The sequence below is a fragment of the Neovison vison genome, chromosome 10, assembly GCF_020171115.1.
Source record: "Neovison vison isolate M4711 chromosome 10, ASM_NN_V1, whole genome shotgun sequence".
NCBI lineage: Eukaryota > Metazoa > Chordata > Mammalia > Carnivora > Mustelidae > Neogale > Neogale vison.
The window spans coordinates 41417029-41444159 of NC_058100.1; the positions used below are offsets into that span (position 1 = coordinate 41417029).

Sequence of the window (27131 nt, forward strand, 5' to 3'; positions counted from 1 at the left end):
GGCATCCCTGCAGTATGGCCTTAGCCATTTTAATGTCCTTCACCATCACTATCTAATAATCAGTCAGTTCTGTTTGGTTTCAGTTATCTTTTCATTATGAGTCTCATTTTCTTCTTTGCATGCCTTCTTGATGGATGCTGGACATCTTTGTATTTTATAAATATATATTTTTAAAAATATTTATTTGACAGGCACAGCAAGAGAGGGAACACATGCAGGGGGAGTGGGTGAGGGAGAAGCAGGCTTCCTGCCCAACAGGGAGCCTGGCGCACGGCTCGAGCCCAGGACCCTGGGATCGTGACCTGAGCGGAAGGCAGATGCTTAACGACTGAGCCACCCACGTGCTCTGTGTCTTATAAATATTCTTAAGCATTGTTTTGGGTTATAGTTATTTCTAAACAGTTCAATCCTTTCTGGTCTTGCTTTTAAGATTTGGTAAGTGGGACCTGATCTATGTTCATCTTGGGCATCCCTGCTACAGAAGCGAGACCCTTCTGGGTCCCCTACCCCATGCCTGGTGAAGTTTGAGGTTTCTAGTCTGGCTGTTGGAAACAGGCATTATTCCTGGCCTTGCGTGAGTGCTGTGCGCTGTTGCCTCTAATCTTCCCCGGGTGGCTAACTCCCCAGCTGTGTGGTTCCCTCGCATGCCTGTCCTGACCAGGACTCTGTTGAATACTTGAGGGGCTCTCTGAAAATCCCACGTTCTCTTCTCTCCAGTACTCTGTCCTGCCAGCTGTTGCCACCTTGGTCTCCCCGGACTGTCTCCAGTCTGTCTCCTCCATTCTGGTAGTCCACTGCATCCCCCAGCAGCTCCCCATCCCTGGCAGTGAGCTGGGCACAGGCGGTGCGCCCCTTGTTTGTTTCCCACCTCCCAGGGATCACGGTCCTTCACTGCCTGATGTCTAGTGTCTTAGAAACAGCCGCTTTATACGTTTTGTTTTTAGGTTAGACCATTGATTTCATCCCTGTGACGTCTTCTAGGCCAGAAGGAGAAGTCCTCGTGAGCAAGTGGCTTCACTTTTCTGCACTTCTGCTTTCTTGTCTATGTTTCTACAAAGAACAAGGGGCATTCGGCTCACGGCTTTACTGCGGAACTGAACGCGACTGGTGCTTGGGCAGTGCCCAGCACTTGGTAGATACTCGGCAAATACTTGGGTCTTTCCTGGTCTCTGCACCTGGTTGTTACTTCTTCCTGATTTTTACCTTGGGGTATCAACCCGATTGCTGGCTGAGCTCTCCATCAGGGGCTCTGTGATGCTCAACCAAAGCACATAATCACCCCCGGACTCTTCAGATGCAACTCAGTCAGTTTCAGAATTCTACTCTCCAAAGAACACGTGGGTGCAAACCTTATCCCCCTCATGGGACATTTACCTTCTCTGAGGTCTCCTCCAATTCAACCTACGGGAATTACTCATTTGTTTATAGGATGAACGTCAGGAGGTTTTAGGTCGGTGATGTGTGGCAGACAGAATTCAAGAGGACCACACTGTTTGCAACCGATCATGATTTTGTTGGGATTTCCTACTAAGTCACGAATGTCAAACTTTTCCTTCCCCTTCTAGTTTTCCCTCCGGCTTCCTAAGGAGCTACCTGAAGGACAGATGAGCGTTTGCCAGAACCTAACCACCTCTCTCTTGTCTTCTCTGTCTCAGTGTCTGGAGGCCGCAGCCGTCTACACCTCATCGACCTCGGCAGCTGTGTGAAAGCTCTTAGCAAAAACCGGGAAGGAGGCTCAGGGCTATGCCTCTCACTGTCTGCTCTGGGCAACGTCATCCTGGCTCTTGTCAACGGCAGCAAACACATCCCCTACAAGTAAGTGATCCCTCCACTGGACGCATGGGCTGGGGTAACACCGTGCCGGGGCTGGGCACGAGACTCTCGGTCCAGTGGTATCTTGGGAAGGATGCACACGATGGAGGGACCGTCTGGACCGCACTGTTAGCTCTTTGCCTGAACCAGCCTCTGTTAACGATTGTGTATCTCATGCTCTTCCGAAGTCAAAAGTTGTGAAAATCCTTCCATTTGTCCCAGTCCTGACTTTGGCTGCTCAAGTCAGGGAGACTAGGAAGTTATCTTGGTTGGAGTCTCCAATCACAGTTGCCACTGGTTGGTCATTGCCGCCATCACACAGACCCTTCACGGGCATGACAGCAAAGGCAGGAAGATCGAACTACCCTTCCATTAAGGGTCGGGATGTCCTATTTAACCAATAAAAATACAGGATACCCAGGAATATTTGGATTTCAGAGAAGCAACAAATAATGTTTTGAATGGAAGTATGCCCCCAGTATTGCATGAACATTTAGGAATCCTGTATTTTATCTGGCAACCCTACGTAGGAGAGCTCCTCAAACTTGCCACCGCCACCCACCATCCCCATGCAGATGTTTACCCCCAAGATCCCTTCTTTCTTTCCATTATGCTCCGAGAGGATGAATTTAGAGCTGCTCCTGTGTCTGGAATGGCCAACACCTGGCTATGTCGTCCATACCCACGAATGACCCAACCCAGGGCCACCCCTCACCACCACCACCCGACTCAGCTCTGCCACTGAGCAACGTGGTGATGGCGCTGGGTGCTCCCTGCTTGTTTGGGGCTTTGCCAAGGCTCAGCTGTCCCCCTCATAAGTTCCCCAAACCGTCACGCACCGTAAACAGCTGCTTCTGCTGTGTGTCTTCTCTGCATCACAAGGATATGAGACCCAGAATGGTAGGAGGATGGACGGTTTTTTGTAAAATTTAGAATACTGGACCAAGGGGGAGTAATAATCCTCTGGTCGGGCTTACCCGCATGGACGGCGTTGCAAGAACACCTGTGGGGTTGCCGTGAGGATGAAGCAAAGATACACGGTGTCATTTTTTTTTTTTTTAATGTGTAAAATCGGGCAAAATCTAAGTCACTGCTCCGTGGGAGGAAAAGCTGAGTCGGGCCATTTGTTCTATAATGAGCGAGATTCAGACAAGTCCTGACCTTCCCCTTCCCCTCTGCCCGAGCTGTGACTTCCTTCACCGGGAGGACCGTTCGCACGCGGACCCCAGCACTTTACGTGACAGGTGTGATCCCAGGCGTCTCTGCTCCCGAAATTTGGAGACCTGCTGGGATAAACCCAGAAATGGTTTTCCCAGCTTTCGGAAGGACCCTTTTCCTCTGAGGAAAAAATTTCAAGTTGTAGGTTTATAAAGTTTTATTCGGTATCATTTCTGCAGCTGAAAAAACTCAAGGTGTTGCTATGAGGGAGGAAGGAAGGGAAGAGGGAAAAAAAGAAAGATCTGGACGGGTCCTGTCAGGCTGCATGCCGGCCTCAGTCGGACTCCCCGTCCATAAAAAGGGTGACGTGCCTATTAAAGTGAGAATAGATCACAATGTGGAAAAAAAAAAATCAAAATACCACGTTCTCGGTCACTGATTATATATTTTACCTCTGGGTCTGGGTCTCTCACGTTGTTTCTGTGGAGTGACAGGCTTTTAGGATTTCAGTAAATATCTGTTGAACTGGTGGTTGGGAGGGAGGGGCTGGATGAAAGGGAGCCTGTGAAATGACTCTTACGGCAGACAAAGTAACTTCCTTTGGGTTCTGGTTGCATTTCATTGTAAACATCCAGGGAAACCTCGAGAATTGTTTTTATTAGTAGCTGGAGGACAGTTACATGAAACATATGTGGCATCAGCTAGTCCCAAAGACCAGACGCCCGCTCCCTGGGGAGGGCTGACGGAGTGTGACCGAGTGTGACACCTCATTCACCATCCCCTGCACGCATCTGTCTCCTTCACCTCCAGCTTTCTCCCTTCCCATGCTAGCTCCGTGGGGTGATGACTGCGTTGTTGGCATGTCTGAAGTCAGCACAGACTTAACAAAAATTCAGCGTCTGCTCAAGACCTAGACTTGAGCCACGGTCAGGACCCTCCTGGAGATCTTGCCCATTGCTCAGGGCCGGGAAACATGGAGGCCTGGCCGTCCTCGCCAGAACACTCGTTTTCCAGTGACGTGCCCAGCAGCCCTCAGTCCCTCGTGCCCGTCTTCGTGTCCGAGCCTTGAAAGGCCCTTGCTGTGCTCGCCCCTCAGCCTCCGCACATAGCCCGTCTTTGGCGTCTGCCGATCCCCTTTGCAGATGCATTCATCCAACTAGAAGCTCTCCCCTTTCACGGTCTGGGAAAAGAAGGCAAAGATTTACTCCGATCCCCAGGCCCGGTGGTGGCCGGATCAAACTGTCTCAGTTTCCAGGGCTTGGAGGCCTTGGCAGTACGGGGCCCACTTAGCCAACCGGCCTCCCCACCAGCCTCATCAGGCCCGTGATCTCTGAGCTGCCGGGGACGCGCCCAGCATGGGGCCCTTAGTGCAGGGTGGGAGGGCTCGGGTGTCCTTTATCAATTCAGTCAAGGCTCTAAAGCCACATTATGCTGCATTTTGTTAGCATACTAAACACCTCTCACCAGTCAGACCTCATCTTTTCCGGGAGGGAGGGCGGAGGTTTCCTGCCCTGGCAGCTTTCTCTCATTCTTGCTCACGTGCAGCAAACACCAGGGAAACCAAACTCCACATGCCTTACCCTCCCCCCTCCCCCTTCATCGGTCCGCTCGGAGCTTGCAGCCGGCATCCCTGGTGTCTGCTTCTGGGAAATTAACTGAAATGAGCACGGAGGGGAGGCGACCTGTCCTCATTTTTCTTCTTCATCCTCTCTGACTGTTTGTCCTTGGGAGCAAGCTAGAATGGGGCTAGGAGTCATTACCCATCGCAGGCACATCGAGTGGTTTTGACTTTGCAGATGATCTTGGCTTTGGAGCCGTCGGGTGGGCATGGCTCGGGCCACAGACTTGCCAGCCGATCCAAGCGTGATAAATCACAGGAGTTCACAGGAGCTTGCAGGGGAGGCCGGGAGACCGCCCAGGGCCCCAGCCCCCTCCTCAGGTCTGCACGAGCAGGCCACCCCCGTGACTCTCCAGCTCTGGGGCACATCCTATCTGGGGATCTCTGCGGTGGTCCGGAGCATCCAACTCCCCTCTGTTGCTTGTTTCAGGGATTTGCCATTCCCCTCCCCCACCCGCCCCTTCCTGGGCACCAACGTAATAGGAGTTTTTCCCAGTTGATAGATGAGAAAAGAAACAGGCTGAGGCATGAAGAAATTCCCATGCCAGACCCCAGGATTGCTGACACACAGCCCTGGATCGGGCCCCCCGAAGGGTTACTGCAAGGATCTGGCTGTGGGAACTTAGCTCTGCCCTCCGTGCTCTCGTGTCCCCACCGATCTGCAGGACTATGGTCTTTCCAGGGACTCGGACATTCTAACCATCACCCAGTCTCTCGATAGAGAATTTTGGTGCCCTTTTAGATGTTGTCCTAGAAGAGGTACAGATCCTCAGGGAACCTACTGTCCGTACTAAAGCATCTAGTTTCGTTTACAGCTGTTACTGCATTTGGAGAAAGAATTGCCTTAACAGGACAAAAGACCTGTTTGCTTGTTTTGCCAACAAGATGCTTGTCCTCTGTTTCCGAAGACCAGACATTGTATAATGTCTTGGTTTCCGTTTAGCAAGAGGTCACAGAAGATCATTCCAAGACTCGTTTGTGCCGTGTCTGAGACTCTCTTCCCAAGGCGGCTTGAGACCTGTCTCTGTCGTGCAGCCCCGGGAAGGCAGGGATGCTCAATGCCCTGCTTCGACGGTTTGGTCCGCGGTTCCGACCAAGACCCGCTCCTTGTTTATTCATGTCGGTTCACCTGTCTGGCGTCCCCGAGCTTTCCCCTTCTCGGTGGCAAATCTGTTGGCGGCAACCGGGGAGCCTGAGGCTGGCTGTTGGGATGCAGGCTGAAGCTCACAATAACCCCATCACGGGGGGCCATGTGGAGGGGCTTCTACTCCACAGAAGCAGTAAGGAGCCCGCCATGAGGGTGTGGGATGGGAGCACCTTTCCTCCTCAGGCCCTTGTGGGGTGGGGAACCAAGGCCATATTAAGAACATTCCCACATCAGAACAGCACATTCAGGCTAGCAAGCAGCCCTGGAAACTCCAAGTCCGTGACTTGTGGAGAAATGACTTTTCATAAACCGAGGCAGCTTTCCTGGAATGTCCACGCTGCTTCTCACCACTGGCAGGGGTGGGGGGTGTGGAACACAGGGGTGGCACCCGTGGCCCCGGGCCTGAACTCGGGAGGCCTTTCCAGGACTTGGTTCTCTGTGTAAGGCAGACCTGCCTCTTCCTTGCCATGAGAAATGTTTTCTCCCAGGGGCCACTTGGATAGTCTCTGCTTTCCCCAAACCGGAGACTCACTCAGTGTCCGTGAAACTCAGGAAGGGCGTTGTAGATCAGTATTACCTGCAAACTTATTTCCCTGGTTCATGCAGGAGATGCTAGTCTTGTCCAGATGTATATTATTTACACCTAGTGTGAAATTACATAGGTATTTTCCAGGAAAAAATGTAAAGGAATAACAGTTCTCCAGGTTTACTGACGATAGCACGGAACAGAAACTTGGTAAGAATCTTCCCGTGAGCGTGTGTGTGTGAGAGAGAGAGACACGCATATTTAGCAACCTTTAAATGTACATTAATGCCATATTATCTCCTCCTGATTTACAGGGAGAACATCAATTTAGAACTATTTGCACGAACTCCGGATACCAGTTTATAGCATTCCCTGTTTAGAAATAAAATAACTGAAGTCTCGGGTTGCTGGGCAACCACAGCAATGGTAATTCTTAGATTGCTGCTTGAAAAATACTCATTTTTATACATTTTAATGACTGTTAGGATGCAGAGAAAGGAGGTCCGGAAAAATCAACAGGACGTAGACACCCCTCCCCCCCACTTTTCTTTTATGAGATTCGAACATTCTTTCTTTTGTTCTTCCCTCTTTGCTCCATTTACTTCCCTGGCCAGTGGTATCTACATATTCCATTATGGGTATTTCCAGAGATTGATATTATTTTCTTAAGAGTTTAGCCACCACTCCCAGTAAATAGAGTCACACAGGTCACTTGGGAAGCAACGAGGCTGTTTGGGAATCAGCGGGGTCACAAGCCCCGGGTGCAAGCATCCGTCCATTCTCCACTGCCTTGGCTCCCCCCTCGCCCGTGGCTCACCCCCACGGGATGGCGGGCCGTGTGCTCGGAGGACTGGGTAGAAACCGACACGTCCTCGTTTCCCTCTTGGCTCTTCAAAAAGTTTCCTTCCTTTGCGTTCGGTCCTGGAGATTACGAACAAAACCCTCTTCCCTGCAGATTCTGAACCAGTTGGCAAATAGTTACAAGAGAACAGCTGGGAGCTGGGACAGTCTGTCTGCTGCATCCTGGCAGGCTGCAGGGAGGTCCCCCGTCCCTCTGCAGACCAGACGCCAGGACCCACCCACGGGCAGAATCGGGCCAGCAGGGCGGTCGGGTGCCGGGACAGCTCCGCGGCTCATGTGCAGGAGAGAACGTGTGAGCTGCAGGGAGAGAGACAGACGGACAGACAGACAGCGTTGGGCTGGAGCTACCCAGCCTCGCTGGGCAGACCTTTCTTGTGCCATGCGAAGAAGCGAATAAAAGGGCAGAGAGAAAGGCGGGAATGTTTTCTTCAGTCTTTCCAAGGGGGCGGAGGTTCCGAGATGTGGACTTGCCGGATCGTAGGGAGAAGCAGCGCGTCGTTTCCAATGCTTGTTTTCTGGTTCCCCGGCAACGTCCTGGGTAGTTAGTCTGGGGCGTGAATGAGCCCCGACTTCGGCTCTTTCGTCCTGGGAGCATGAGGATGGCGGCTCGCCGTCCCCGTCCTCCGACTGTGCCTCGGAAGCCGCTCCAGATGCTCGACCCGCGGCGCTCGGCCCAGGCACAGCCGCACGGCCGGGGCCCGCCTGAGCACGCCGAGCCGCAGCTGGGAAGCCGCAGGCGGGAGGGCCGAGTCGCTTGGCCACTTCGCGCAGCTGGCGGGTGACAGCCGGCCTCGCTGCCCCCGCCCCGTGCCACGCTGCGTCGTCACTCGGTGTCCGGGACGCGCTCAGTCAGGGCTGGCGGCAGGAGCCGACGCCGAGACGGTGGGAAGCGAAGGCGACGCTCCAAGGGGGGGCCCGGCCGGGGCCAGCGGTGCGGGCAGGGGCGGCGGCGACCACGCCTCCCCGTCTTGGGGATGGCCGCGGGGCGGGGGCGGGGGGCAGGCGGACTCCCGGAGCCTGGTGGCGGTGGGCAAAGTGGGATGGGGAGGGTGGAGGAGGGAAGGGCACCCACGCCATCGACCCTGAATCAGAAATACCAGGGGCGCCTGCGTGACTCCGTCGTTAAGCCTCTGCCTTCAGCCCAGGTCGTCTTTCCAGGGTCCTGGGATCGAGTCCCGCATCAGGCTCTCCGCTCAACTGGGAGCCTGCCTCACCCCCTCTCTCTGCCTGCCTCTCTGCCTCCTTGTGATCTCTCTCTCTGTGTCAAATAAATAAATAAAATCTTTACTAAAAAGAAATACCACCTAAGGGTGTGGGGCTGAGTGAAACCCTCCTCACTCAGCATCGCACGCCGGCCCCGAGGTACAAGGTTGGAGGACAGGGCTTGGCTTGACCTCCTTAAATGGCGCTCAGTGGGACTCGTATTCCGGCCGCCGCAATCCCTGTGAAGTGTCATAGGGCTTCTATCTTTCTTAATTTTGTCTTTCTTGATTTCTTAATTTCTGTGCTCCGGCCGGACAGCGTGAGGAGCCTTTCCACCGTCCCAGTGATGGGAGAAGCTGTGCGTCCCGCGATGCTCTCTCGGGCTGCAGGGCCCCCGGGACCCCCCACCCCAGCCCCTCGCCTGCCTCACTGGGTGCGGCACTCCAGCAGGAGCAGGGTGACCGGGTCCCCTGCTGGGCACGGCCAGCCGACGAGACAGACTTTCTGGCTCTCTCTAGTTTCTAGGAGGTGGAAATTTCTAGAAGGTGCGTGGAGGCATTTCTGGGTGAAAAGATTCCTGTCAGAATAGGAGAGGTTATCACCCAGCCTGCGTCTCGAAGTTTTGCTGGGGACGAGAAAGGCAAGGAAGGGAGGGCCTTGGGGGGAGAGTGACAGCGGCTGTCAGGGCCCGGGATAACGAGCTGCCTCCGACACCCGGCTAATAAGAGCAGCTGTGGGGGTTTCCACAGCTGGCCGTTCAGGCAGTCAATCCATCAGCTAGAATTTGGGAAGTTTCTTCAGGCGTGGCTTGCAAGGAACTCTGTGGTCACATGCCCGTGGTGTGTACGAGCTGGTCTGCAACACGGGCTGGGCAGCCGATGCTGAGCTGTGAGCCCTGGTGTGGGTCCCCTTCGCCCATACCCCCCACCCCCCTGCTCGCCCTCCTCTGGCAACCAGCCGTCTGTTCTCTGGATAGGAGTTCGGGTTTCTAAATTCCACATGTAATTAAGATCCTACAGTATTTGTCTTTCTCTGACCTCTTTCTTGTAGCGTCCTGCCCTCAAAGGCAGCCATGTTGTCACAAGTGACAGGACATAACTTTTTAATGGCCAAATAATGTTCCATTATATTTATATGCACGTGTGTGTGTAACAGAGAGACCGCGGGGGTCAGAGTGCGTGTAACATTTTCTCCATTCTTCCACTGACGGGCCCTTCGAGGGACCATCCTGTCCTCCTCGATTTTGAAAGGCCAAATGGATCGTAATTAACCTTTTGTTAAAATGGGAAGCTTGTAAGTTGATTCAACGAGAGTCTGTGGGGGAGGGGGGCAATGGGGAGGACCATATGGGGAGGACTGCCGCCAGATATGGACATTTAATTTGAGAGAGTCCAGCCCTGTGGACTCTGTACTGAGAGAGACATACGGCTTAAGCACTGGAACGTCTCTGCCTACAACTTCCCTCGACCAGTCCCTTGAGCCTGAGGGTGAGTAGGCCTTGGGGGTCAGAGACAGCTGTGCCCTCGGTTGTATCTGAACATCCCACTGACCAGGGTGGGATTCAAATCTTTAAAGACCGAGACTTTTCAGGTGAGATGGTCCTCACCTTAAATAGAAGGCAAGTCCTTTCGCTGCTTTCGTTGGAACCATGATGGGTCCCAACACTGGAATGAAACTTGACCGTGTTAGGTCCCCCAAGGGAAGAGTTTTCTTCCAAAGAGATTTCCAAGACGAAGCTTGATGATGCAGATTTCACCCTACACTTCCGAGCCCAAGGGATACACAGACTTGACCTCCATTCGTCACGGGGCTCAGCTCTGCTCTGCCCAGGAAGGTGGATTCTGACCCGAAGGCCCTGGCTAGCGGTTTTCCAAGACTGCTTCTGTTCTCAGCTGGACAGAGGCTACCAAGCACATAAGAAACAGTTTGGAATATAGTCAGCAGAGTATCCGAGAGTCCTTCTACCCATGCAGTCCTTCCCTCATTCAAAAATATTTATCGGACCCCGGCAATATGCAGGGCCCCAGGGATGCAGCAAATAGCCCAGGTGCTCTCCCCTCTGGGACAAGTCATGCTCTAGCGGAGACGCCGAGGCCCACTTAGCCGGTCCCACATGTCATAACGTGTGAGCGCCCTGTGCTCACCCCCTGCTGGGGGAAGAAGGGCCCGAGTAAGGTGGAGGGAATCAGAAGGGCTGGAGCGAAGGCTGTCTGGGCAGATGGGGTGACTCTGAAAGTCCTGGGCTCGTCTACACCGCTCTCTCGTTCCCGCACATGCCAGCTTTGTCAAGTGTCCCACAGCCCGTCCTCCAACCCCTGAGCCACTGGTGGCACGCTGGCCTCGGCCGCAGTGATGTCGATCCTGCCTGACACAAATCATGATCTGCTGCCGGGCCAAACGCAGGACTCGGAGTCCGCTGCTAATTGTTACCTTTAATGATAACTAATGATCGTCTCTCCAGTCGTGCGGCTGCTGGAAATAAACAGCCAAACTGGGTCGTTCGGGGCCAGTGCACAGAGTGCCTGAGATGCCCCTGGGCGCCTGTGATCGCTCAAGGGTGGCCAGATTTAGGCACAATTAGGCATTAGAAGGGACGGAGCATACAAATGAGTTGGGGCTTAATTCATTAAGAAACTGACTTGAACGTTAATGGAGCTTCAATCAGAGTATCCGACCATAAATTCTCACCTGTTTCACAACTGGTTCAGGCTCAACCGAGCATTAATAGATTTTTTTTTTGTCCATGCAAATGAGGTGATAATTTAGCTCATGTGTAATTGAACAATTTTCACATAGTTACATTTATGGAGCAGTTAAGTTGTATCAGATCGTCTAATGTACCAGTAATTCTTTAACTAACACAGAGCGGAGTTTCATTTGGGGCTACCAAAGAGAGAACCGGAGAGCATCCGAGGTCAGAGTAAATCTGCTAATAATTGGAAGGAGAGTCGATGTTCGGAGACCTGACAATACTCAGTCCTCCTGGAGGGGGGGGGGCACACGGCGTGGCTCTTCATTTTTGTTTGGATTTTCTCTTATCCCGCTCCCTAGCAGCGAGATCGGGACAAACTGTAGTGGGGAGGGGTAGCCGTGGTGGTTCTCCGTTTGGGGTTTGTAAGCATACATTTCCAAGTTCTGTGTCGAAGTGCTGGTTTTGTCCAAGGGTTACACATGTGTGTGCCCTTGAAGCCCGCGTCAGGCCCTTCCCACTGCGTCTGGCTTCCGCCCCCGGGCACCTGGCCGTCTCGGCACCGAGGACCAACCTCTATAGGTGTTTTCGAGAGTGTAGAGAGCACTTGCATGCCGTTTGGGGAACAAAGTTCACTACCCTTCGCTCGGGGCAAGGGCCATGTGCTGCTTCCGTCTGAGTATGCTCTCTGGCGAAGGCAGTGTCACAGCCCTCCAGGCACCTGCTGATGTCACCCGCTTCTGCAAATCCTACAGTGGCTTCTTGGCAGCTGCAGGGTGGAGTTCAGACCTTTTTTTTTTTTAAAAGATTTTATTTATTTCCTTATTTGACAGAGACACAGAGAGAGGGGGAACACAAGCAGTGGGAGAAGGAGAAGCAGGCTTCCCGCTGAGCAGGGAACACGATGTGGGGCTCGATCCCAGGACCCCGGGATCATAACCTGAGCTGAAGGCAGATGCTTAATGACTGAACCCCCAGGCGCCCAGAGTTCAAACCCTTTTATGGTCCATGAAGCTTTTCGTCCTTTGGACCACACCCACCTTTCCCACCATGGAAACTGCCTCCAGACTCCAGAACCCCCATGCTTGTCTCTTGGCCTCAAGGCTGTGTACACACTCCTTTTTCTGCCTACAGATGTCCTTGTTTGTTCGTTTGTTTGTTCATTCATTCATTCTTCCAGTGACTGGTTCCCAAGAACGTGCTGTAATTCCATACAGTCCTGGATCCCCTTCTTCAGTTACTGACTTTCTATTTATTTCTCCTACAAGTTTTCATTGTGAAATCTGCCATATACACAGATGTAGAAACACATCAGCCCAGTCTACAGACCAACAAATCAGACACCCGGGGGCCAACGCCCAGGTTAGGAAATAGAATATTTAGAAGGTCCGTGTGTTATTCCGGGACCCCATCGCCCTCCCGCCTTTCCCAGAAGTGACCGCCATGCTGAATTTTGTGTGTATTGTCCCCTCGCTTGCCTTACGCTTTTACCACCTAAATTTGCGTCCAACACAATATATACTGTTTAGTTCTGTTTGGTTTTGAACTTTACATAAATGGAATCATACTGTCTCCTTGGCTCTTCTCGAACTTCCTTTTGTCAACCAATATTTCATTTCTGACATCCATATTGATGTGTGGAGCTATAGCTTATTAATTTTCTTTGATGGATGATTTTTCTGCTGTTGGAGGATATCACAGAGTATTGGTTCTTCTGTTGATGGATTTCCAAGAGATTTTGGAAAATTGGTTGTTGAATTTTTGTCTAATCCATTTCTGCATCTAATGAGATGTTCATGTGGTTTTCTGTCTTTAATCCTTTAATATGGTAAATTACATTAGTCAATTTTTTAATATTAAAAATTCTTGCAGCCCTTCCTGTTTATTCTTCAAGGCTTACCTCCAATATTATCTCCTTTTTGAAGCCTTGTCTGATCTCCTTTCCTCCCTCCTGCCTCTTTGTTCCAGGAAAGTTGTTTCCCTCCTATAATACCCTATGGCATTCTGAAGATATTGTATTATAGGCACTGATGTTATATTTTAATTATTTGTTTACATACTGATTTCTCCTATCATATGAGCATATCAAGATACTGATAATCTTTATTTTCCAGGTTCCTTATTTTTGCACTAATTTGCAGTAAATCAACCTGATTGGAACCTTCCCCCCCTTTCTTAATGGAAATGTCATTGATGCACAGTATTACATCAGTTTTAGGCGTAGAGCATAGTGATTGGACAAGTCTGTACATTATGCTGGGTTTGCCACAAGCGTAGCCACTGTCTGTCCCCATACAACACTATTTCACACCATCTACTGTGTTCCCTAGGCTGTGCCTTTCATCTCCATGACTCATTCATTCCATAACTGGAACCCTGTAGCTCTGCTCCCTGCCCCCGTTTTGCCCATCCCCCACGCCAGCGATCATCAATATGTTCTCTCTATTTGTGAGCCCATTTCTGCTGTGGGTTCTTTGGCTTTGCAGATTCTACATATAAACGAAATCCTATGGCATTTATCTTTCTCTGTTGGACTTCTTTCCCTTAGCATAATGCTCTCTCGGTCCATCCATGTTGTGGCCAATGGCAAGATTTCTTTCTTTTCATGGCTGAGTAATATTCCATTGCATGTGTACATGACCTCTTCTGTATCCATTCATCTATCTGTGGACACTTGGGCTGCTTCTATATCTTGGCTGTTGTAAATAATGCCGCCATAAACATAGGGTTATATGTATCTTTCTGAAATAATTTTTTCTCCTTTGGGTAGATACCCAGTAGTGGAATTACTGGAATATATGGTATTTCCACTCTCAACTCAACTCTCAGGAACCTCCATACTATTTTCCACTGCGACTGGTCCAGTTCACATTCCTACCAACAGGGCACGGGGCTTTCCCTTTCTCTGCATCCCTGCCAACACTTGTGATTTCTTGTCTCGATTCTAGCCATTCTGGCAGGAAGAAGGTGGCATCTCATTGTGGTTTTGATTTGCATTTCCTGATAATGAGTGATGTTGAGCATCTTTTCACATGTCTGTTGGCCATCTGTATGTCTGTTCTGGTCCTCTGCCTATTTTTGATCACATTATTGGGATTTTTTTTTCATGTTGAATTGTCTAAGTTCTTTATGTATTTTGGATATTAACTCCTCATTGGATATGTCATTTGCAAATATCTCCTCCTGTTCAGTAGGTTGTCTTCCATTTTGTTGATGGTTTCCCTTGCTGTGCAAAAGCTTTTTATTTTGGTACAGTCCCAATAGTTTGTTTTTGCTATTGTTTTCTTTGCTTGAAGAGACATACCTAGAAGAATGTTTCTATGGATGATATAAAAAAGATCACAGCCTGTGTTTTCTTCTAGAAGTTTTATGGTTTTGGGTCTCACATTTAGGTCTTTAATCCATTTTGAGTTTATATTTGCGCACGGTGTAAGAACGTGGTCCAGTTTCATTCTTTTGCAAATAGCTGTCCAGTGTTCCCAACACCATTTGTTGAAGAGACCATCTTTTCCCTGTTGTATATTCTTGCCAGCTTTGTAGTAGATTAATTGAACTTATAATCCTAGGTTGACTTCTGGGCTGTCTGTTCTGTGCCACTGATCTGTGTGTTTGTTTTTGTGCCTGTTCCCTACTGCTTTGATGACTCCTGCTTTGTAGTATAGCTTGAAATCTGAGATTCTGACGCCTCCAGCTTTTTTCCTTATCAAGGTTGCTTCACCTAGAATCTTCTGTGGGTCCATAAAAATTTTAGGATCATTTGTTGTAGTTCGGTGAAAAATGCCGAATTGGTATTTTGATAGGGATGGCACTGAATCTCTAAATTGCTTTGGCTAGTTTGGACATGTTCATAATTTCGATTCCTCTAACCCATGAGCATGGAATGTCTTTCCATTTGTGTCGCCTTTAATTTCTTTTATCAGTATTTTATCGTTTTCAGAGTATAGATTTTTGTAGCAATCAAAAGGTATTTGATTCTTTTGGAGCAGGTGTAAATGGAATTTTTTTTTCTTAAACTCTTTTCTCTTCATTCTCAGTGTATAGAAATACAACCAATTTCTGTAGGTTTATTTTATATCCTGCAGCTTTATTGGATACATTACTTACTTCTAAGAGGTTTTGGGTAGAGTCTATAGAGGAACGCTCCTTTTTCAGCAGGAGGTGTAAATCAGACGTCTGCCTTCAACTTTTGGTGGCCTCACAGCCTGGATGGGGCTTTATCGTTCGTCAGGATCAACTTCCTACAGTGGCTGAGAGGACATTCTCTCTTTTATAAAGCCCAGGAAAGTGCCTGTGGGACCTTCCTATTTCTGGTTCCTTGACCCTCTATCACCGTAAGGAATGGACAGACCCACAGCCCAGAGCCCTTTACAATCAAATTCTGAAAAAGCACAGGGTGCCTGGGTGGCTCAGTGGGTTAAAGCCTCTGCCTTTGGCTCAGGTCATGATCCCAGGGTCTTAGGAGCAAGCTCTGCATCGGCCTGTTTCCCCCCCTCTCTCTGCCTGCCTCTCTGCCTACTTGTGATCTCTGTCTGTCAAATCAATAAATAAAATCTTTAAAAAAATTCTGAAAAAGCAAACCTCCTCACTCGATTTCTTACTAGAATAATGAGACTCTTCTTGACAATTTCCTTTGCAACAGGAGAACAGCCATCTTTAAAAACCATACACTTGGGGGCACCTGGATGGTACAATCCGTTGAACATCTGAGTCTCAGTTTTGGCTGAGGTCGTGATCTCATGATTGTGAGATCGAGCCCCGCGTCGGGGTTGGCGCTCAGCACAGAGCCTGCTTGAGATTCTCTCTGCCCCTCCCCCTGTGCTCGCTTGCTCACTCTCAAGTAAATAAATCTTTAAAAAATGAATAAAAAGTAAAAACCATACAATTTGACCTTTCCAAAAGCCAAAGGCTCACCTCACCAGAGTCATTTATTTGAGCCTATAATTTGTAAATTCCAAGAACGATGTGATTTTTCCCCTGAAAGCCTTCTGGAGGGAGTCCAAACCACCCTCTCGTCATTAAGCCTTCTGTTCAAGGACCCATGTAAGGACCGTGTCACCGGGTCTTGGAGCCACGGGTGTTATGCAGCAGCAGCGAGCACCAGAGCCACCACTTTGAGTATTTGCTGAGCACACGTCCCATCTACACGGTGCAGACATTCTCTTGTCACCTTCACATGAACCCTAGAGGTAGAGGCTGTTGTCCTTCCCTTTCTAGAGATGAAGACAGCAAGACACAGAAAGGCCTAGCAAATCACCAGCTGTCACAGGTACAGTACCTGGGAAGCCAGGATTAGAACCCAGGTACTGGGGCTCAAAACTCGCCCTTCCATTCACCGCACCATTCCCCGGGCACAGAGTTAGACCAGACGGACCTGGGCTCAGGGCTCGCTCTGCCCCGGCTGCCTCTGTGACTTAAGGATGCTCAGGCTCCATCTGGACAAGGAGGAGAAGGTTCCGGCTTGTTGAGAGTAGCACAGAGGACAGCATCTGGTGCTCTGTGAACCGCTGTGAGAATGTGACCACCATCTCTCAGGTCTCTTTCAGGGTTATTATCCGGCCTTTGGGAGTCCTGGGAGGACTTTGGGAGGAGCTCAGGGGCAGAACTTGACTGTGACCTCAGAGCTCAGTTGTGTGTCCTTGTGGTACCAGTGAGCTGCGGCTCCCTGCCGGCCTCGTAATCCTTGGGTTCTCACGAACACAGCCCGCTTCCCTGATGTGCCGAGAGTATGTTTCCTGTGTTCATTACCCGGTGGGACTGGACTTTTGTCTCAGGCCATCCCCATGTTAAACCCACTATCCTCTGTCTCACTCCACCTGGGAGCAAAGAGTAGACGCGAACGTGTAGGAACCCATTAGAGACGGAGGTCAAACATCTCTCCGCGTGCCACAGCCCGAGTCCAGACAGAGGGCCGGGTGCGTCTCTGCGGAATCCAGAGGCAACAGATGTGGCTGACTCCATGGCAGCCCCGGGACCCCCCCATGAGAAAGTGGTGTCTAGTGCATTTCAATCTCTTCTCTCAAGGTTTGAGCACGTGGAGCAGAACCCCCCGCCCCACCAAGCCTCCTTGCCGGATAGATTTGAGTAGAAAGCGAGTCGAGCCAGAGGCTCCCAAGCATAAGGTCCTGAAACTCAATTCCTTACATGGGGGGCGGGGGCTGGCCGGGAAGACACCAGCTCCCAGTCATGACTGTCCCACCTAGAACCCCCAAAGGCATTTCTCATACGACGATTTTACTCACTAGAACGACAACTTGAAAGACCCCACAGTGGAGCCAACGCAATTGCTTTTTTAATCTTCACCTCAACCCCGTGGGGCCACCACTGGAAATCAGCCAAAGGAAGTTCATTCCAAGTGTCCTTTGTCACAGCAGCCTGGGGCCTGCGGAAGCCAGAAGAAAGCTCTGCGGCCACACTTGACTTACCCCTGCTCGTGGAGCCAGTAAGGGACAGAATCACAAACAAGCGAAGTTTGGTGCCGGTGCCCCACTACTGCCTCTGCACTGGAGGCTGCCCCTCATGAGGCCTTCTCCGGCTCTGTGATGGGGCCACGACTCAGCTCAGGTTAGAACGGTCCTGTCTAAGGACGGTCTGGCCCCCGGGAGCGTTCCCACTCTTCCCAACCTCATCAACGCTTGCGTTGTCTGACTGAAAAGCGTGTGGCCGTCGAGTGGGTGTCCTAGCAGAGTAAGGCCGTATCAGAGTAATTTTAATTCCTTACGGTTGAGTATCTTCTCATGCCTGTTGCTCAGTGCTCTCTGTCCCTGTCCTCTTGTTCACATCTTTTGCTCGGTTTTTCTGTGGAGCTGCTTTTCTTTGTGTTCATCAGTTTGCAGGAATTCTTCGTAAACTCTGGCTCCTACTATTTTGCCGAATTTATCAAATTCCCACAGATCTGCAAGGCTCCTTTGGTCATATACCAGGTGTCCAAAAATGCAGGGGGGTCTGTCTTTGGGCCCTCCCCCCATGCCGATACCACATGGCCGCAGCCCCGTCGGGCTCTGTGAGTTCTTTATGGCATGCCGTTTTCCCTCGAATGCCTTTTTGTGCTTCACTATCTCCTTCCTTCTGCTTTCTTTTGGTTTGCTTTGCCATTCTATTTTTATCTCCATCTTAAGATGGCTACTTGGCTTAATTTTCTCTCTTTATTGCTCTGTAATATAAGCCCTTAATGCTGTACATTACCCACTTGGAACTGCTTTGTCCGTATCCTCAAGTTTTTATAATGACGATTGTTTTCACTATCACGAGGTCAACTTAGTTTCTAGTTTTTATTCTATTTGCTGTTTGAGCCATGGGACTAATGTCCACAGCTGAGTTATTTGAATTCTGTCCACTCCTTCTGGGGCTTGCTTTGCTAGGGCAGGTACAGAGCGCCGGGGGCTAGTTGGAGCCACCGTTAGAGGACTCTAGCTTTATTATTATTGTTGTTGTTGCCGTTGTTGTTATTAGCCCCTTCTGAGGGTTCCGTCCCAAACCCCATATATTAGCAGATGTTCCCGCTCTGTCTGCTTGAACAGACATGGAATGCATGCTTTCTCTGTGTCTCTCTCTCTCCAGCTCTCTCCTTTTTCTTTTATTTTGCCTGCAGACTGTGGCTGCCTTGGCCTCCCCAAATTCTGATTTTTGTCTCCCTGTCTCAGTAGCGTGACGCCTGGCTCCGTGAGGGCATCCTTCTCCGTCGTGTGGCCTGTCTGGGTGGTGAGCTGGGGTGTTCGCGAGGCTTCCCATGTTCGTTCTCCTCTCAGAGATGACTTTTCTCTGCTGTTCTTGCCCAGTATCCCAAGCCCATTTTCGTGCTAATATTTTGTCTAGTGTCCTGGTTGTTTAAGGCTGGAGGGTAGATCTAGTTCCATTGTTTTCTTTTTTTTCCCCCCAGCACGGCCAGAAGCAGAAATTGGTCATCTCCGATGAACTTCTTGCTTATTTTGTTTCTTTAAACATCTTCATTTCCTGAAGCATGTTAATCAACTTTTTTTTGTTCACTTGTAATCTGTGCTCGAATGCCTCCTTCAGCCGTCTCTTGTTTCTGCTGGGTCTTTCTCATGGTGCCTTATTTGTCTGTGTGTGTTTCTGCCCCAGGGCAATTCATTTGCATGTTTTTTTTTTGTTTTTTTTTTTTTTGTTTTTTGGTGAGATTCTTCAAGGCTGAGGGTAAAGATGGTTTACTTTAGCATTTGTGTTTACTTCTTCTTGATGCCTGGGATCACCACCAGCTGAGGACACTCTCTGTTATATTTCCAGCTTGAAGTATTTTGGAGCCCCTAGATACCAAGAATTCAAACTGCCAACTTGTGTGAACCCAGCCTGTGGTTCCAAATTCTCAGGACAATTTCTTTTCTACTTAGAGCCATATTTTAAGACAGACACGGCTTATATAGTGAGGGGAGCAGGTGTTCCTGAACGGGGTCTTCCTTTTACAATCCTCACGTTGGGTAGGCTCTCGGCTATGTCTTTAGTTTTGCATGCGCTTTGAAGCCATATTAAACTAAGCTGAGTATTACCTGGTTTGGCCAATACCTTCAGGGTCATAGCAAACTTCTATGTTCTCCTCAGTTCTGGCAAATTCCCAACTTCATTTCTTTCTTTTAGCCTGACAGTTCTTTACTCTGACAAGCTCAGCGATGTTCTGAATGAGATTTATGAAAATGTCTTCTTCACAGTGTTTCATTGTACTCAATAAGAAGTTCTTCTTAGGTACCTTGATTACCCTGTTGCTGTTTTTGATCCTTTTCTGTATTCTATTACACATTTTTCTGTGTTCTAAATTATCAGCAAGGGAGCCCTATAATTACTGTCCAAACTGGGACACTTCTCAGAGTAAAAGCGTTAGTTGATATTATTAACTTTCTGAAATATTTTCTGACAAATCCATTTCTGTTAGTGGACTTATAAAATAGTTATATTTAAAATTATTTTCAAAACTAAAATATTTTCTAACCAAAAAAAATCCATGTGCACCAAAGTAAAAAAATTTAAATCTCTTTATATCATTTTTCAGAACATTCAAATAAAGCAAAGCAGAATAGTTATTCACAATCCACCTCCACCTTTGTGCATTTTTTTTTTTTTTTGAGAGACTGAGAAAGAAAGCACCTACACGAGGTGGGGAGAGAGGGAGGGAGAGAATCTCAAGCAGGCTCCATGCCCAAAAGAGAGCCTGAAGTGGGGCTCAATCTCACAACCCTGAGATCCTGACCTGAGTCAAAATCAAGAGCTAAACACTCAACCAATTGAGACATCCAGATGCCCCAATGCTATCTTTTTATTTTTATTTTTTTTATGATTCTATTTATTTATATGACAGAGAGAGACACAGTGAGAGAGTGAGCAGGCTTCCCACTGAGCAGGGAGCCAGGTGCGGGGCTCGATTCCAGGACCCTGGGATCATGAGCTGAGCTGAAGGCAGACGCTTAGCGACTGAGCCACCCAGGTTTACTGCGATAGTGTCTTCCTTAAGACTATATATTTTTCTAGTATTATCTTAGGGCTATAGTGTTTTGCTTCTTCGCTTACCTACATGTTTATGTCTGTGTGTGCACATGTGTGTGAACATCTGAAACTCTGTTTCAATCTGTGCATTTTGTTAGGCCCAATATTCACATAGTTCAGTCCTTGCTCTAGCAGGGAAGCATTCAGGGTCCAAGTTTCCTTCCGTTTAATAATTGCAATTCATTATAGGCTTCTAAGGCTGAGGGTTTCTTAATTTTATTTAAAGGAATTTATTTTTTAAGTTTTTTTATTTAAATTCAATTTGATTAACACATAGTGTACTACTCATTTCAGAGGTCGAGGCCAGTGATTCTTCAGTTATAGAGAACACCCAGGGCTCATTCTCAATGCCCTCCTTAATGTCCGTCTCCCAGTGACCCCAGCCCCTCCAGCAACCCTCAGCTTGTTTCCAAGGATTAAGAGTCTCTTATGGTTTACCTTGAGGCTAAGGTTTTTATATTTCATTTGTTGAGCACCTGATGACAGACTTACAACTTGTTTTGAACAAAGTGCAACCAAAATTTAAAAGACCCGTTTCTAAAATTCCAGTACCTTTGTGTAGAACACGGAGGTAAATACATTTCAAAGTTCAAAAATGGCTAATACCAGCAATTTCATATTATTTAAGCTGGTTCTTGAGAGCCCCAATGTTTCTCAAACTCCGCAGAGAGAGCTGCCCATTCTCCTAATGAAATAGTTGTTTAACATAAGATGGATCACAGCATTTTTTTAGGTCAGTCTCTGCAGATGTAAATCTTGCCGATTTTGACAACCGCAGCTCATACTCCTCTGGGGAGAAACACGAGTGTGTTTGAGCCTCGTTAGGAGGTCTGTGTGCACCGTAACCCGTGACAAGCGCGTTTCTGCACACATGTCTCCAGCCGAGGGAACAACACGTCTGCAGGCGGGAGCCCTGTGCGCCGTGCGTGTCCCACATGCTGGGACCATGGAGACCGAGGGTGAAGGTCTGTCCCATTCTTCCCATCTCGCTGTTTCAAGTCTTAATAATACTTTGTTTTAAACAACAAAAAACTCCAGAACCATGTAAACTGGGCAGGATACAGGATAAGGGGCATCAGTGGAGACTTGTGTGGGGAAACCGGAGCCTGGAATCAGACTTGCAGAGCCAGGGGGTGTGTCGCACTTGGGTCTGTGATCCCCGGGTGTGCAGAGGGCCCACCTCTGCCCTCGGTCCTTCATGCATGCTGCTTGGGCAAACTGCCTCCCAGCAAGCTGATTTGTCTGAACGATATTTCCCGGTGTTAGTGTAAAGGAACAGGGATGAGGCAGCCCTGGGCCTCAGAGCATGGCCCTCAGCATTGGCACATGGGCAGCCGTCTGCTCTGCTGACGCTTAGCTTCAGACCGGCGATCCCTGGGTGCTGTTCTAAAAGCCAGAGGCATTGACCTTGACTCTGCGACCCGGTTTTACCAGCCCTTCTCCCCCATACACGCTGCCGAAACCACACATTCCCACTCTGGAGACATTCGCTCTGTGCAGAATCAACCTCAGAAAAGCCATGAGTGGTGGCACGGATGCAGGTGAAAGACGGGCCAGAATGGAGAGGGCCAGAGTCTTGTTGAAGCTGAGGGCATCTAGGTGGTTCTGGCTGTTCCTTTTTGGGCAATGTTGTACCTGAGTAGAAGTGTCCGTCTGCGATCTGTCCTCAAAGGCAGTGAGCTGTAGGCCCTAGTGTACCCTCGGGCGTGTTCTGGGAGGCTGGAGGAGTCGCCCTGGCGTCCTGTGGGGGAGACGGTGAGCCTACCCCCCGGCACTCGCTCCATGGCAGTGGCAGTGGTCTTGGTTCGATTCTGACCATAGCTCCTATAAGGAAAAAGCAAAGGTAGTGCTTTGGAGTTGGGAAACTCAGGGAGGAGACCTCTTTTGATCGGGAGGAGTTCATCTGATATTTATTTAAATATTTATAGAAAGGAAGCTCTATGCTGGATACTGTTGGGCCCTAGACGTGTAGAAAGAAAAGAAGTGATCTCTGCCCATCTAACGGAGTTTGTCAACAAGCAGGCGTCCTCTGTGGTATGTGACCCACAGAGAACCCTCCAGAGCACTTTATTTTTTGATGTTAGTCACCATACAGGACATCATTAGTTTTTGATGTCGTGTTCCAAGATTCATTGCATATAACACCCAGAGCTCCATGCTATCCGTGCCCCCCCCTTAATACCCATCACAGGGCTAGCCCGCCCCCCCACTCCCCCCCCCAGGACCCTCAGTTTGTTTCCTGGAGTCCACAGTCTCGTGCGGGTCCTCTCCTCTGAGTGCCCCTCCCCGCCTTCATTTTCCCCTTCCTACCCCTAATGTCCTCCATGCCACTCCTTATGTCCCTCAAGCTCAGCACCCAAAAAACAAGTCAGAAAATGGGCCGAAGACAGGAACACAGGCTTCTCCAAAGGAGACCTACGCATCGCTGACAGCACATGAAAAAGTGTTCCTCATCATTAGCCAGCAGGGAAATTCAAATCACAACCTTCAGAGCACTTTTGAAATCTTTGATGAGATTGTGAGATTTTTGATATTTTCCTGTAAATGGGAGAGAGGCAAAGAAGAGGGCCGGGAAGACGGGATGAACTCCTAATTTGCAAGCTTCTTGTCCCCGGCGAGATTTGAGAAACTGCCCCGTTAAGGATCTTATAGGATATCCGTGATTTGGTTCTGAAATCAAACCATGTTAACCCCGTGTTTAAGTAATGAAGACCATTTGCCATTAGATGTATCCACCTAAAAGATAAAATGGTCGTGCCATAATGGCCTTTCTTTTCAAACAAAATAATTATCACTGGAAACCTTGAATCAGCTTCGTTCATTATTTTTCAAGAAATGTGCAATTTTTTCATGTCATTCCCCATTAAAATTTCACGGACTCTCTCTCAAATTATTAAACGTTTGCATTGTGGCCTCAGTCTAACATCTTTTTTTCAGACATGCACCAGTAATGGAAACCATTCTCAAACTCCATTTCCTTTTAATTCCTTCCAATTACTGTACTCTGCTTCTGGTGCCAAGAGCCAATCCCACTGGTACATTTTGTGAGGACTGTGGGCTCACGTTTCTTTAAGCCACATTTGATACCTGGAAGGCATCCTAGCAGAGTTGCCCCCGTCATCTCCTGAAAGTTGGTTTTACGTGATTTCAAAAGAAGTTTATCCCCAGGCAGTCCACCACATGCGTTTCACAACAGTCTTTCAAGTTCTCCCTGGCTGGTTCCTGGGCAGTGGTCTGTGAGTAACAAGAACCATATTGGACAAGGATCGTCACGAAATCCCACAGGCAATGTCTGGTCACTCTTCTTGGCAGGCCTGTCACAGGAAAAGCAACACTGGAAGGTTTTTGAACCCCAAGGACCACAAAATGTGAGCTAAAATCTAAGAATGTTGGAGTGTTGCTCAAAAACTCTGGGCATTGAAGGACACTATCCAGCGCTTAAAACCCCACAGAATGGGAGCAAGTCTTTGCAGATCCTATATGTAGTACAGGATTCCTGCCCAGAATATATAAAGAACTCCTCCCATTCAACAACAACAGCAAAAAGGCAGTTTGGCTTCGCAAATAGGCAGAGGACCCGCACAGACGATTTTGCAGAGAAGACACACAGATGGCCGACAAGCACACAAAAAGACATTCTGCACGCTTAGCCACTGGAGAAATGCAAACAAAACCACCGTGAAATGCCACCTCACACGCGTGGGGAGGGCTGTGATTCAAGAAGCAGAAATAAATGTTGGCAACGATGCGGCGAGATCGGCAGCTCATGCACAGCTGGTGGGATTGTGAACTTTGCAACCACGCTGAAGACCATCGGCAGTTCTTCTGCACATTAAAACGAGAATTGCCGTATTATGGCGTGATTCCACTCCTCGGTATACAGTCAGAAGCATCGAAAGCAGCTACTTGAACAGATACTCGTTTCCAGTGGCATTCTGCATGATAACCCACAGGTGCAAACTCCAGGTGTCATTAGGAGGTGAACGGAAAGCAGACTGTGGTACGTCCAGGCGTGGGAACAGTATTCAGCTCCACTGGATACTTGAAAGGACTAAAATAGTAAATTTCATGTTGTGTGTATTGGTCTACAATAACAAAGAAGAGTAGGAAAGGCAGGTGATTTCCAAGCACATGAAGTCCCCGGGAGTTGCTAGGACAGTCAGATGTTTCCTTTCCTTTATTTATGTTTTTTTGGGGGGAGCGGGTAGATGACTGTGGGTTAGTGAATGGAGTTGGATGTGAAAGAATTTCCATAGGACCAAAGCAAACAGCATTCCAGGCCGACCTGCTGGGATGGACTGAGTGCAGGAGAGGACAAAGTCCACACTTGCTCAAGGAGCTATGGGCAGTGGGATGGCCAGAGTCCACCTGCCAGGAGGCATCTAGACAATTTCCCAGCGTCGTCCTCACTCTGTCCAGCTCCAGATCCAAAACCGACAAATCGCCTTCACCGTCACCCTTCACATGATGAGGAGGAGGCTTCCTAGACGGTCGGTCAATGAAATAACAAATGGATTGGAGCCACGGTCATGCCCGTCTGCACCTGATCGGGCATGTGCCCACGTCCCCCATCTTGGCGAATCATGGATTTTGTGGCACTGGTGCTTCCCCTTTCCCCCTGTGGCCATCTTCATTGTCCCCTGTGCTGAGTCTTGGGAAGGCCAATGGTCAGGAACCAGGCGGCAGGGATGGAAGGACAGGGCAGTGAATGACTTGTGCTGACCGTAACAGTCAGAATCCTGTTTGGAGCTCCACACTGGTGACTTGAGGGCAAACCCATGCTCCTAGGGAGCGATGGGAACTCCATCTCACGGGAGGAGACACATTTGATCTTCTCATCCACCCTCCCAAGGACTGGGCTGAATCCTTTCTAACGGAGTGATATTCTCGAATAATGAGCCAGCTTCTGTCTGCTCTCTTGGGAGGCTGTCCTGTGACCCAGGGGTGCCCACAGATGGGCAGTCCAGTTGGCCAGAGCGAGAGTAGACTTCCCTGCCTTTTGTGTGCATGAGATCAGAACACAGTCAAGGGAATGCAAATAACATGTCTGCTCAGGGCTCGGATTTGCATTTCCTGTGTTTATTCTGAGAGAGAACAAGCATGACACTGGCTAAACTGAACTCTGGAGGCTGGAGACGGTCATGATTATAACCCAGTGTTAGCATTAAGCCCAGACCCTTTCACTAAAGCCATTTAACCTCTTTCTAGTCTTTCCAAGGAATGTGGCACGGGAGAGACTCACCTGGGTTTCCTGGGCTGGAGAATAAAAGTCCCTAATTCACCCAGGACCCACACTGCTCTGTCATCTCAGGGTTTTGCTTAGAGACGTTGGTCAAGAAAGATGGCGAATCCCTTCCAGAGGCTTCCCTGCCATTTCTTGCTAAACACATTTCTTTTTTTTTTTTTCCAATTTATTTATTTTCAGAAAAACAGTATTCATTATTTTTTCACCACACCCAGTGCTCCATGCAAGCCGTGCCCTCTATAATACCCACCACCTGGTATCCCAACCTCCCACCCCCTGCCACTTCAAACCCCTCAGACTGTTTTTCAGAGTCCATAGTCTCTCATGGTTCACCTCCCCTTCCAATTTACCCAAATTCCCTACTCCTCTCTAACGCCCCTTGTCCTCCATGCTATTTGTTATGCTCCACAAATAAGTGAAACCATATGATAATTGACTCTCTCTGCTTGACTTATTTCACTCAGCATAATCTCTTCCAGTCCCGTCCATCTTGCTACAAAAGTTGGGTATTCATCCTTTCTGATGGAGGCATAATAGTCCATAGTGTATATGGACCACATCTTCCTTATCCATTCATCCGTTGAAGGGCATCTTGGTTCTTTCCATAGTTTGGCGACTGTGGCCATTGCTGCTATAAACATTGGGGTACAGATGGCCCTTCTTTTCACGACATCTGTATCTTTGGGGTAAATACCCAGGAATGCAATTGCAGGGTCATAGGGAAGCTCTATTTTTAATTTCTTGAGGAATCTCCACACTGTTCTCCAAAGAGGCTGCACCAACTTGCATTCCCACCAACAGTGTAAGAGGGTTCCCCTTTCTCCACATCCTCTCCAACACATGTTGTTTCCTGTTTTGTTAATTTTGGCCATTCTAACTGGTGTAAGGTGATATCTCAACGTGGTTTTAATTTGAATCTCCCTGAGGGCTAATGATGATGAGCATTTTTTCATGTGTCTGATAGCCATTTGTATGTCTTGATTGGAGAAGTGTCTGTTCATATCTTCTGCCCATTTTTTGATGTGTTTGTCTGTTTCGTGTGGGTTGAGTTTGAGGAGTTCATTATAGATCCTGGGTATCAACCTTTTGTCTGTACTGTCATTTGCAAATATCTTCTCCCATTCCGTGGGTTGCCTCTTTGTTCTTTTGACTGTTTCCTTTGCTGTGCAGAAGCTTTTGATTTTGATGAAGTCCCAGAAGTTTATTTTCGCTTTTGTTTCCTTTGCCTTTGGAGACGTATCTTGAAAGAAGTTGCTGAAAGAGATTACTGCCTATGTTCTCCTCTAAGATTCTGATGGATTCCTGTCTCACGTTGAGGTCTTTTATCCATTTTGAGTTGATCTTTGTGTACGGTGTAAGAGAATGGTCGAGTTTCATTCTTCT

The 27131-nt window shown here is 48.9% G+C and overlaps 1 protein-coding gene across 2 annotated transcripts in view; it reads left to right on the plus strand.

The window, feature by feature from the left end:
* KIF26B (kinesin family member 26B) overlaps positions 1-27131 on the plus strand; it is a 416715-nt gene that overhangs the window by 363474 nt on the left and 26110 nt on the right. For both annotated transcript variants that reach the window (XM_044267071.1, XM_044267072.1), the window contains one exon: positions 1656-1815. In XM_044267071.1, coding sequence (XP_044123006.1) covers positions 1656-1815 — 160 coding nt within the window. The remainder of the gene's footprint in view (positions 1-1655; positions 1816-27131) is intronic.